Source organism: Podarcis erhardii (assembly GCF_964252035.2).
Source record: "Podarcis erhardii genome assembly, chromosome: 1".
Lineage (NCBI taxonomy): Eukaryota > Metazoa > Chordata > Lepidosauria > Squamata > Lacertidae > Podarcis > Podarcis erhardii.
This window is the reverse complement of record NC_138497.1, coordinates 74,419,352-74,431,559: the sequence shown is the minus strand read 5'-3', so window position 1 is coordinate 74,431,559 and position 12,208 is coordinate 74,419,352. Positions and strand designations below refer to the sequence as shown.

General features: G+C 43.8%; 1 protein-coding gene across 1 annotated transcript in view; it reads right to left on the bottom strand.

Moving 5' to 3' along the window:
* Positions 1-382: 382 nt before the first annotated feature.
* The window catches only part of PTPRJ (protein tyrosine phosphatase receptor type J), an 86,728-nt gene continuing 74,902 nt past the window's right edge, over positions 383-12,208 (bottom strand). Inside the window, exons 15-24 of the mRNA XM_081842644.1 lie at positions 11,083-11,173; positions 9,786-9,827; positions 8,138-8,225; positions 7,581-7,671; positions 7,173-7,246; positions 6,943-7,077; positions 5,483-5,602; positions 3,524-3,684; positions 1,776-1,911; positions 383-1,286 (exon numbers count right to left, since the gene is read on the bottom strand). Coding sequence (XP_081698770.1) covers positions 1,128-1,286; positions 1,776-1,911; positions 3,524-3,684; positions 5,483-5,602; positions 6,943-7,077; positions 7,173-7,246; positions 7,581-7,671; positions 8,138-8,225; positions 9,786-9,827; positions 11,083-11,173 — 1,097 coding nt within the window. The 3' untranslated portion in view covers positions 383-1,127. The remainder of the gene's footprint in view (positions 1,287-1,775; positions 1,912-3,523; positions 3,685-5,482; positions 5,603-6,942; positions 7,078-7,172; positions 7,247-7,580; positions 7,672-8,137; positions 8,226-9,785; positions 9,828-11,082; positions 11,174-12,208) is intronic.

The window sequence follows — 12,208 nt, the reverse complement described above, 5'->3', positions numbered from 1 at the left end:
CTGGCAGCTGCCACTTCATTTCTTCCCCATTTTCCTTCACTTTGCCCTCACTGACCTCAGCCACTTTTATTCTCACTCATGCTTTGATCGGTTTAGGGAGTCACATGTTTACAGGCATGTCAGAAGTAGAATCGTGACATCAGACAATGACATCTTCAGCTCACCAGATTCATTGGCAGTGAGTGAAAATGGGACTATGGACAGTGAGGTGAAGGAAAAGGAAGTTTCAGGCACAGACAAAGGCACAAATGGGTTCTGAAGAGCACTGAAAGTGCGTGAATATGCTTACAACTGGTATTAAAAGATTTTAGAAGTGGGAAGTACTAATCTCGACGCATGAATACAAAGCTAAACAAGTTTCAGCTAAACCATACAAGAGGGCTCCATTCCACAATTTAATACAATTTTATACAGCCAAGTTGTCACACGATTGCTCCAGTCCTCACACAATCAAGTGAATTTCCTCTAGGGAAAAGTCTCTGCAGACTGCAGTAAAATACAAAGATAGGGTTGCCACCTCCATGAAGGAAGAATCAACAAAGCTATTCCAAATGAGAATTGATATTGATATTATTTAAATGTTATATTTCAACCAAGAATTTCAATACAAAAATATAGGACTCTGATCATTTTGTCTATAGCAAAACAGCTAGAAAAAGGCACAAGTACATAATAAAATATCCTATTTGCTAATTTTTGTGTTCCCGTTTTAAATAAAACAAAAAGAACTTGAGCAGTCACTGATAACGTAGGTTTCTGTTGGCGAAAAGCCAATATACATACAAACATCTCTGGAACAGTGACCCTCAAACCTGATTTTAAGTATCTGTGTCATTTATTATTTCTGAAGTTCAAAAAGGGATCCCGTCATTTATCCAGTGATAATACACCAATCATGTGATGCTTCTTCACCTTCTTCAAATTCATCTGTAAAATACAGTGTATTTTCCCTTTAACACTATTGTAGAAACTACAGTTCCCATTGGCATTTCTAAAAATGTGTACATCTTCAGTTATTCTTTTTTAAAAAGTGGAAAAAGTCTCTGTATAGAAAGACATATAAAAACAGTGCATATTTCCTCACTTATGTAAAAGGCCGAAGTGGGAGGCTTGTCATTCCCTTGCAGTTATGCATGGTAGCCATTTGCCTTCCCAATATGTGGCAACGGTGTGAAGTTCTCATAGATTGCCATGGCATTTGTGTTTTGATAGATAAGGTCCGTTTTCTTATCTTTCTGGGATTTGATAATGTCCAAGACACACTGGTTTAGGAAGACATACTGGTCCTAAAGGAGAGAAAGAATAACAATAACATTAATAATGAATATGTAGCATACATTTCATATGATGAATCGTTTTATAGAGAGATTATGCCCATTACTGCAGTCAACAACTGCAATGCATCCATACATCTTGGGCTTCTCCACTGCCATTTCATTATATGAAAGAAAAGGGGGGAAATCTTGCAGTTTTAAAACATCTGCCTCTTCCTGCCCCTATAGAAAGTGACTGCAAGAAAGGCATTTCTTTTTCTCCAGCATTCAAAAGAAATCAACAACAGTGGCCCTCAAGGTGAGCAATAGGAACAGAAACTGAAATAACGGTGCAGAGTTGATTGTTTAGAAATTTAGGTCTGGTGTCTGCAGTTGCCTCTCCAGGTTGTCAAAAGAAATATTAAATCAACTGGAACAATGCTGAAAGCTGTTGACAATATTACTTGCTATGCCATGTGTAGGTCATTGATTTACGTGCTTAGAATAGCATGCTGCCCATACCTCTGTTTGCACCATTAAAGACCGATGCATTCGAAGCTCATATACAACACCGTACACATCAACAGTGTTCTCCATCTCCATTTGATGGATCAAATGGTCAATTGCAATGAATGTCCCCGTCCTTCCGACACCAGCACTGTAAGAAAAAACAATTGCGTATGTATTTAATGGCTTTGTGCTTGCCTTCAGTTAAGCCCTAAATCCTTGTTTATATCTCGGTTTAAGGATCACTTAACACAGCATAATTATCTTCCTTCTGTGAAAGAAAACACACACACACACACACACAATCTATTCTGCTGCTCTTAGTACTCTCGGTGGATGCCTTTTCCTCCACAGAAGTGATGCACAGGTAGAGAGAAATAACTTGTCAAGTGGCCCTAGGGCCTATTGGCACCATGGTCCCAGGAGATGGAGCCCACTGCAAAAGCTGCCTGCTTGTCTAAGGCAGGGTTGGGGAAACCTATGTCTTTCCAGATGTTGTTGGGCTCCTACTCCCAAGAGACCCAGCCAGCAAGGCCAACAGCCAGGGGAAAGGAGAGCTGTAGTTCTGCAACATCTGGAGGACCACAGGTCTACAGTGTACATCTATTTAAAAAGAGACTGAGGAGACCTTGCCTCTTGCTTTTCTGACAACTGGGCAGAAAGCAAAATAATGGTCTGGTCCCTGCCCTCACTCCATTTAGTTGGACACCTCTACATGAAGTAACTCTAAATATGCAAAGAGTGAGGTACAGTGGTGCGCCGCAAGACGAATGCCTCGCAAAACAGAAAACCCGCTAGACGAAAGGGTTTTCTGTTTTGGAGGTGCTTCGCAAAACAAATTTCCTATGGGCTTGCTTCGCAAGACGAAAATGTCTTGCGAGTTCCTGCGGGTTTTTTTTCCCTTCCCCCCCCTTTTTCTAAGCCGCTAAGCCGCTTATCTGCTTATCCGCTAAGCCGCTAATAGCCGCTAATAGCGCTAAGCCGCTAAGCCGTCAATGGGCTTGCTTCGCAAGACGAAAAAACGCTAGACGAAGAGACTCGCGGAATGGATTAATTTCGTCTTGCGAGGCACCACTGTAAATTCATCTTGCTAGTGCTAAGATTGTGCACAGGAAATGGCCTGGAAGAATCAGGTGCTGTATCATTGTTCACCAATGGGACACGGGTGGTGCTGCGGTCTAAACCACTGAGCCTCTTGGGCTTGTCGATCAGAAGGTCAGTGGTTCGAATCCCCGCGACACCCCATTGCTCTGTCCCAGCTCCTGCCAACCTAGCAATTTGAAAGCACGCCAGTGCAATTAGATAAATAGGTACCACTGTGGCGGAAAAGTAAACAGTGTTTCTGTGAGGTCTAGTTTCTGTCACGGTGTTCTGTTGCACCAGAAGCGGTTTAGTCATGCTGGCCACATGACCCAGAAAGCTGTCTGTGGACAAACACTGGCTCCCTCGGCCTGAAAGCGAGATGAGTGCCACAACCCCATAGTTGCTTTTGACTGGACTTAACCGTCCAGGGGTCCTTTACCTTTACCACTGTTCACCTGAAAATCAGTGACTGTATGGAAAACTAGAATGGCAATAGAAACAAGAATACCAACTTTGCATGTGTTAAGGCCCTGTGAGTTCACATCCCTTTATAGTTACATAAGCAGTGGCACAGAAAGATTCCCACCCCAGCCCCCGCACTTCCACACAAACATAACTGTATATAGGATACCACTTAGACTTGGAGTCTCCCCTCCCCTTCCAGAAAGTAATATTTGTACCTGCAGTGCACTAAGGTAGGAGAACTTGGAGGGTTCTGCTTCATGTATTCCTGTACTAAGTGCCTGAAGTTAATGAGGAGGTTGGTTGTTTCCGGGACACCGTGATCTGGCCAGGCTGTGAAGTGGAACTGTCGCACGGGGTGACTTTCAGATGAATCACTCTTAGAAATGAAAATAGTGGAACAGGAGTAGTCGTTAGGGTTCGGAAGAATGGTGTCACAAAGTATTTTATAATAGTAAAAAAAATTAAGCCTGTAAGCCACTTCCTGGCAATTCTGTAGCGCCTGGCACAGGAAAACGTGAGCCATGAGAATGGCTTGGTGGAATTGGGGGGGGGGAGCAGGCGGGTTAAAGCTAAGTGGAAGGGTTGGGCCCCAAGGACAGCTGTGGAAGAAGAGACAGTGACAAGTTGCTCAGGGCGAACAGTGTCAGGGGAGGAAGAAAAAAATGTTTAAAAGTGTATGAGACTCACACCAAGTGCCAAATACATTTCACTGAGCAAACTCCTATTTCTATCCTCTGAGTGCTTGACCTAAGACTTTGGGTTCAGTACACCTTCTGGAATTGCTGCAAGCTGAGTGTATTTTTGATGATTTCAAATAGCTTGGATAAATCAGGGAAGTGATTTTTTTATACAGTGGTACCTCGGGTTACAGACGCTTCAGGTTACAGACTCCACTAACCCAGAAATAGTACCTCGGGTTAAGAACTTTGCTTCAGGATGAGAACAGAAATCATGCTCCGACGGCGCAGCGGCAGCAGGAGGCCCCATTAGCTAAAGTGGTGCTTCAGGTTAAGAACAGTTTCAGGTTAAGAACGGACCTCCAGAATGAATTAAGTTCTTAACCCGAGGTACCACTGTATCTAGCTTGACTATTGACTGGATGACTATGGGGGAATAGCATGGTTTCAGAGAACTTATTCACATGGGAGAGGTTTGTCAAATATAGAGACTCCTAGGTTCTACTTTGCTCCTAGTGATGAATGAGGAGATTTAGGAGCCTCGTCAATCTGAAAATTATCAATTTTCCCAATTATGATGTTTCCCAATTACCCAGTGTTTAATTTCAGATGTCTTCTTGCTTAATCTATTCAAATTCCTACTCTACAATTCTATGATTCTATGAAAAGTTTCAAACTTGAGTGGAGTGGATTCTGCCCATCTCTAAAATTCAGAGTTAGAAACGCTTTTATTGTGAGCTCGTTTTGTTGCCTGTTCCAAATCTGAAACAAGGTATAGATTAACCTAAAATAAATAAGTTTAACAGCAGGCAACAAATCACATTGAAAAGGTAGGTCACATACAGTGGTGCCTCGCAAGACGAAATTAATTCGTTCCGCGAGTCTCTTCGTCTTGCGGTTTTTTCATCTTGCGAAGCACCCCTATTAGTGGCTTAGCGGCTAAGCGGCTATTAGCAGCTTAGCGGCTTAGAAAAAGGGGGGGGGGAGGGAAAAAACTCGCAAGACTCGCAAGACGTTTTCGTCTTGCAAAGCAAGCCCATAGGGAAATTCGTCTTGCGAAGCGCCTCGAAAAACGGAAAACCCTTTCGTCTAGCGAGTTTTTCGTCTTGCGAGGCATTCGTCCTGCGGGGCACCACTGTATCTAATCCAGAGCCCTTGTTTCTCCTGTGAGAAATCTCTGCTGCCCATATCTAGTTGTTGTTTTTCCAAAATGAGAATAATTATAATAAAGCAAACAGAAATGTCTAAAACCAGACATACCCATGCCCCAGTCATATCAGTGCCAAAAGGTTTCTGTAGTGACAAGGAGAGCAGATAAGACAGCAGAACTCCTTCTCAGAACCCTCTCTCTCTGGTGTCTCTGACAAGGAAATGTGATGTACCCTATGGCTGTTGGGACCCCATAGGATTGCAGCCTAAGTGATACGTCATCAATCCAGAGTATAAGCAAAACACAGACACACACACACACAGAAAGAGTGAGAGCAAACAACTCACCTTTTCCATGGAGAAATCTCTTATTGTCCACTCTGGAAGGGGAATTTCTGAAGTCATGGCTACTGTTATGTCTCCATAGCTTTTGGATTGTTTATTTGGCCAATATTCCTCACATTTTGTCTAGAAATATAAATTATAAGTCAACTTATATGATAGGTCCACAAAAGTAAAAGGAATGTAAGAAAAGTAAGGGATGGGGACACTGGCTTTCGGACCAGATGGGGGTGGGGTGGGGGTGGGATAGAGTACCTGGGACCAGTAAAGATGCCCCCCCATTGGTCTCCTCTCCTGTTGAGTTTCGTAATTATTTAGATGTCAGTGCATTTGCAGGCCAGTGCCCTTTTCCCGTCTAAAAGGTTCTTGTAGGGACTTGCATAAGAGTATCAAACACAGTTCCTAACTCACAAGTCTTTTCTGTTGCAAAGTGGTTTGGGGCAGGTATTACTATTATTATTAACACCCCACCCATGTGGCTGGGTTTCCCCAGCCACTCTGAGCAGCTCCCAACAGAATATTAAAAACACCAAACATCAAACAAATCAGGAGCAAAATAAGAGCTGGGCTGGAAGAGGGTGCTGAATCCTTCCACTTATCCCTTATTATCCACTGCAGCACCATATTGCCTAGGTAGCCTGCTTCCCACTATCACCGCCAACAAGCATCTCAGGCTTCAAAGCAACCCCAGAGGTCTTGCAGCATGCCTGCTGGGTGGAAGCCTAAGCACAGCAGTAGCCGAGAAATGTTCTTCTGTCGCTCACGATGTTGCAGTCCCAAATCCAGAATAAGAAGCTGTTATCGTTCCGCTTTACTGTAGTGCTACACAAAAAACTTGGGACGCGGGTGGTGCTGTGGGTTAAACAACAGAGCCTAGGACTTGCCGATCAGAAGGTTGGCAGTTCAAATACACACGACAGGGTGAGCTCCCGTTGCTCGGTCCCTGCTCCTGCCAACCTAGCTGTTCGAAAGCACAAAAAGCGCAAGTAGATAAATAGGTACCGCTCCGGCAGGAAGGTAAACGGCATTTCCGTGCACTGCTCTGGTTCACCAGAAGCAGTTTAGTCATGCTGGCCACATGACCCGGAAGCTGTACGCCGGCTCCCTCAGCCAATAAAGCGAGATGAGCACCGCAACCCCAGAGTCGGCCACGACTGGACCTAATGGTCAGGGGTCCCTTTACCTTTACCTTACACAAAAAACTTAGGGCAATACAAAACCAGGGCAATGTGGGGCATCTTTATCCTCCGCATCTGGATTCAACAACTTTATTACTGATCACGGGGTACATCTGTTAAGGCATCAATCTTAGCTTCCAATTTCCCAGGTTGTGGTCTTAAACTGGTAGGGTTTTTTTTTTAATCATTGAATTATTTTTTTTAGAATCGTTGAGCTGCAAAATTTGTGGCGGTTGTGGTGCACAGCAACATTTTGTAGCATGTTTAGGAACTTTAATGAAAACTCACCCTGCCTTGTTCAATACATTTAGTCAGCATAACAACGGTATAAATTTTCTTCTCCCAGATCATGCGCCAGAAGTCTTGCACTGTATTGGGCAAAGGGCCTTGTGCAGCGATGAACTCTTTCTTGGAGTTGTAACCCTGCAATCAAAGTATGGTCTGAATGCAACTTTTCTTATTTATAAATCTGTCATTAAAACACCATGTGTGTTTTTTAATAGGCTGGGAACACTTACCGGCATATAGTTTGCATTAATGTAATCATTGGTTGGATGGTCATGGATCTGAAGTCTGACACGAGAAATATCATCTGCAAAATTATTATTATTATTATTATTATTATTATTATTAAAATGATGTGTCAATATATTTTCCTTTTTCCACAGCACACACCACATAAAATGAATTAAGCCACTAAATAAAGAAAACACTATGAACCAGATGAAAGAATATAGGTGGTGTAGTAATTAGGATTAAAAGTAGCGTTAGAGTCTGATCGTCGGTGGTGTAGTAATTAGGATTAAAAGTAGCGTTAGAGTCTGATCCTAGCCCACTTTGCTGATAGGGGTAGAGGGGGAGAAGGGATTCTAGCACAGTGATGGGGCCAGGTCAGTTTTTAGTAGCAGTAGGGTTGAGGAACTTACATGGCAAGACATTGTTATATCTATTTTTTGCTTTGTTCTCTTGTAGTTCAGCTGCAAATCTGGGCTGATTTGTACCAACAGGCCTGAGCTCCTGCAGCAAATAAAGAAGGAATTTAGGATTATTTTACCTCATGGCATGCAAATGGTTCTTCAACACTTGGCCATATGACATCCGACAGCACTGAACTTTGGGGGAAGGTAATTCCTAATTGTTAGGTTTGCTTATTGTTTCCCATTGCATATGGCTTTTTCACAATTGAATTTTGGCTCTTTAAATAATGAAATCCACCTCAAAACATGAATTTCAGATTTCGCAGGGACTCAAGTCCTATTTGCACCTTCCTTTTCCAACTGTTCAGCGAAGACGGGATAGTCTTAATCGTTCAGCTGTGCAGGAGGAAGCATGTGTTGTTGTCATCATTTAATTTATTACTTGCCCTTCTCCCTAAGGGCCCGGGGTGGGTTACAACACGAGAGCTACGTAGCTGAGCTCTTATGTGGAAGAATGTAAACATTACGACGACATAGAAAAAGCTAAGAACATTTCAGATGCATACCTCATACTCTTCTGCAAATCCACAGTTTGAGTCAGCTTTCTGTTTCTTAAAATGAGACTCAAAGTCTTCCACTTTAAATAACTTGGATCTGAAAGAAACCAAAAACAACCACCTTGTAGTAGTCGACATTATCTAGGACACACTTATTTTGCTAAAAACTCAATTTCAGGAGCAGCTGCCAGGGAGAGGTGGCGGTGCACACATGGTCTCCTGAAGACAGTGGCAGCAGTGCTGGAATGTCCCCAGAGCCACCCAGGCACATTTAGTTCCCTTTCATAGGAACAGTACCTGAGATATGCCATCTATTGTTTTGGGCCTAGCACAGACTCTTGACATAAAGAAGGGTCATAGCCCAGTAGGAACTAGAGGTTTTATTTCAGGAATAGCTGGTGTGGAGGGGTGGCTGGGTGTACGCCTGGCCTCCTGACATCAGTGTTGCTAAGAAATAGAGGGAGGGGGGCAGGTGTGGCGGTGGGGAGGTCAGCATTGTGCAGTTACCTCGGCAGAGTCAGTTCAGCACAAATGTAAACCTTGCAGCTGCCTCCACCCTCTATTCCCTGGTAAGTGGCAGTGATGCTGCCACCAGGAAGCCAAGGTACAAGCTGCCACCTTTCCCCGCTGGCTGCTCTCGACTTATTTGTGCCATGAATTTTCCCAGGCAGCAATCTGGCCCCTACACCAAGGGCATGCTGGAGTCCAACAAGGTGAGAATTAGAGACAACAGAAATTGAGAAATTCCAAATCCATATTTTGACAGCTGAAGTACTGAGTGTACACAACATAACACGTTTGCTTAGGAAATAAAGCACTAAGCATTCTCTGAGAAGCTAAACAGAAATAAAACATAATCAAATGAGAGGCATGAATTCAAGCACTATTTCTATTATTCATCTAGAGTATAGTAAATTATTTGCTTACTTTCTCGGTCTGCAGAGGAAGACGGAAAGGAAGAGAGAAAAATCGCACACATTAGTTACAGTCTTTATTAACTGAGCAGAACAATTTTATACATAATACTTGGATCTAGTACTACTACAAATTCCCTGCTGTGATACAAGAATGCCCAATTAAATTCTGGAGCAAAAGCATAGCTTTAAAAATTGATCTTCTTTATTATCTAAGCTATGCTCCTGCCATTTCCAATTATTTAGTTGCATCTATTTCTCCTGACTCCTCACATAAATTGCTTCACCCGGAAGGATAAGGAAAAGCAACCCAGTAGTTACAAAACATAGCTTGGGGGTACTCCTGGATCCTTTGCTGTTGCTTGAGGCTTGGATGGCCCAGCTGTGCCCCTACCTGGACAGGTATAACCCTACTCCCCTGCGCACACACAATGCACAATCTATCTTAGAGCCATAGAAACTAGGTGGTGAAACAGGGCACCCCACACCTAACCACTAAGGAAGAAAGGTAGCGTTGTAGTAGAGACCTTTGCATGTTGTTTAGTATCTTTACACAGGCATTCTGACACATTATTACACCAATTAATCATAACAGAGTTTTATAACATAGGTTATTAGGACCTCAATGACCCAAAATACTTTTAAAGCACTCTAAGTATTATCTCCCCCACCACTTTAAAACAAAGCCAATTCTGATTGATCCTCAGTATATTCTAAAGAGAAGATAGTAATAGTCAACTCACTCTAATTGGGTAAATGGCACCTGGTTGTTTTTTCCACCTTTCCTGTAGAATTGTAGATTTTGAAAAAGGGTTAGTTGCATTTTTCACTCTTGGAAAAACTGAAATAAAAAATACAAAGCTTTCCGCAACTACTGGTTTGGCTAAAATGCCAACATCAGGCCACAAACCATGCCTTACATTAAGCAACAAATATAGGATTGGAAAGTACGGGTGTCCGTGTGGTCCAACCCATTTGCCACAAGGCACAGCTTTCCCCAAAGATGAACTGACACACTGCAGACAGGGGGGGAGGAAGGGGGTGCAGTGGGTGTGGGTCACCCTGGGTGTCACCACTGAGAGGGGTGACAAAATGCTGGGCGGCACTCACCGCGGGGCATGCAGCACGCCCAAGCCATATGTCTCTCCTGGGAGAGACGCAGTAGCTTGGGCACCCGCAGGCTCCACACTGCCCAAGTGTTCCACCCGCTGCCTCCTCCCCAGCTGTAGGGCGGCTGAGTGGGAGGAGGCAGGCAGACTCCGGAGGCCCCATGGTGTGCCCTGCCCTTGCCCCACCCCTATGGGCGGCTTGCAACGCCCCTGGGTGCGCCGCCCCAGGCACCCGAACAGCTTCCTCCGCCGCTGATTGCAGATTACACAGCAGTATGAAGAACAGTCTGCAGAGCAACAGATCCAGAACCTTCGAGGAAGTAAACCATCCAAGCCATGACGGCCAAAAACAGAAACCACTACCCAGGGTCACAAGCCCAATCTCATCAGGGAGGAATTTCTTCTAGACCAACTTTATGGCAATCAGGTACTGAGAGTGAACAAAATCCACCCACAGAGCCTCCCCAAGAGAAAAAAAAATAGTATCAGCAGGGCATGACTTCTGATAAAATGTCATGTCAACTCCCTTCAAGAGCACTGTATCAAGTGGGTATCCCTGGAATAGTCAGCTGTGGCCATGGGGAACTCAGAGAATAAAGACTAAGAAAAGAAGTAAAGCAACTTTAATTATTTTTAAAGACCAACCTTTGCTGACCTATCAAGTCATAGTTTGGCAGGACTTTCTGTATTTGGACTTAGCTGGTTCATTAAGGAGTACCTATTTCTTACCTGCCGAGTTATTACACCCTGATAAAAAATAATTAAGGCCCCCTGACCTTCCTAAGACAGACAGCCTGAAGATGGTTTGCATGCATGGTAGAAATAGAGCCCAAGCATTCCAAATACGTGAAAGAGGAGCAGCGGAGACCTGCCTCATGAAGTGTTATGCACAACTACATCCTTGTAGAGAATTATGCAGTAGCTAATATACCTTCTCTTTTTCCAGAAGATGAAAAAACCAATCCCTGCAGCAATAACAGCAGCAGCCAGAATGCATCCAACAACAGCTCCTGTGATGACATCTGGAAAAGAAACAAACGATTTTAACTCCTTTACAAGTCATAACGGCAAGGCAAAAAAACAACAACCACAAGGTTTTAACAAGGGCCCTTCAAGTGTACTCTCAGCAATCACTAGCAGGAGCTCACAGTTTCTATTCAGCACTGAGATTTTATTGGGTAAAATTATTGGGCAGGATAACAATTCAGTGAGCTATTTGAATCTCCCATTATCCAAACAAGCTAAAATGAGCAGACATTGCTAGTTGAACTCTCAGGAAGCAAAGGGTCGTTCAGTGCAATTCAGTGGTGCCTGAACAAATCAGAGTTTAGGTCTCACCCCGTTACACGTATCAGACCTGGTTCACTTGACATCGAAAGCCAACTGTGTGGACTCCCAGAGAGGAGCTTGCAGCTACTTTGCTCCTTCCTCAGTCCTTTTAACTGTGGTGCTGCACTGAGCTCAGCCAAGGCAGGATAGCTCAGCCTGTAAAAGCATGAGACTCTTAACCTCAGGGTTGTGGGTTCAAGCCCCATGTTGGGCAAAAGATTCCTGCATTGCAGGGGGTTGGACTAGAAGTCCTTCACGGTCTCTTCCAACTCTACAATTCTATTATTCTAAGGTTCTTCTTACTGTGTCCTCTGAACCAGGACTTACGGTTAAGGCTTTGCCCCTACTGACCATGACCTAGCAACTGGAAAATTCCCATAAGGTGAACTGGAGCCTGCTCCAGGGCACATCTGACTCAACTATAAACCACAAAGTGGATGAAAGTCTCAAGAGCAAAGAAAATCCAATAGCGAGTACTAGGACCTTATGCCCAATCCTGTGTGTACTTCACACAAGACATCAGATGGTAAGGGAGGTCAGGCTGTTAGATACATGCAGGATTCCATGTTTAAGTGGGATTCACAAGAAAAAATGGTGCACTGTGGGATTTTTCTGTTCAGTATTCTGCGACACTCCATTCTCTCCCCCTTTTTCCTTCCAGTGCTCCACTGCAATCCCAATAGTACATTTGCATTCTACAGTTGCCAAGTATACTTGGTCCTCACTGT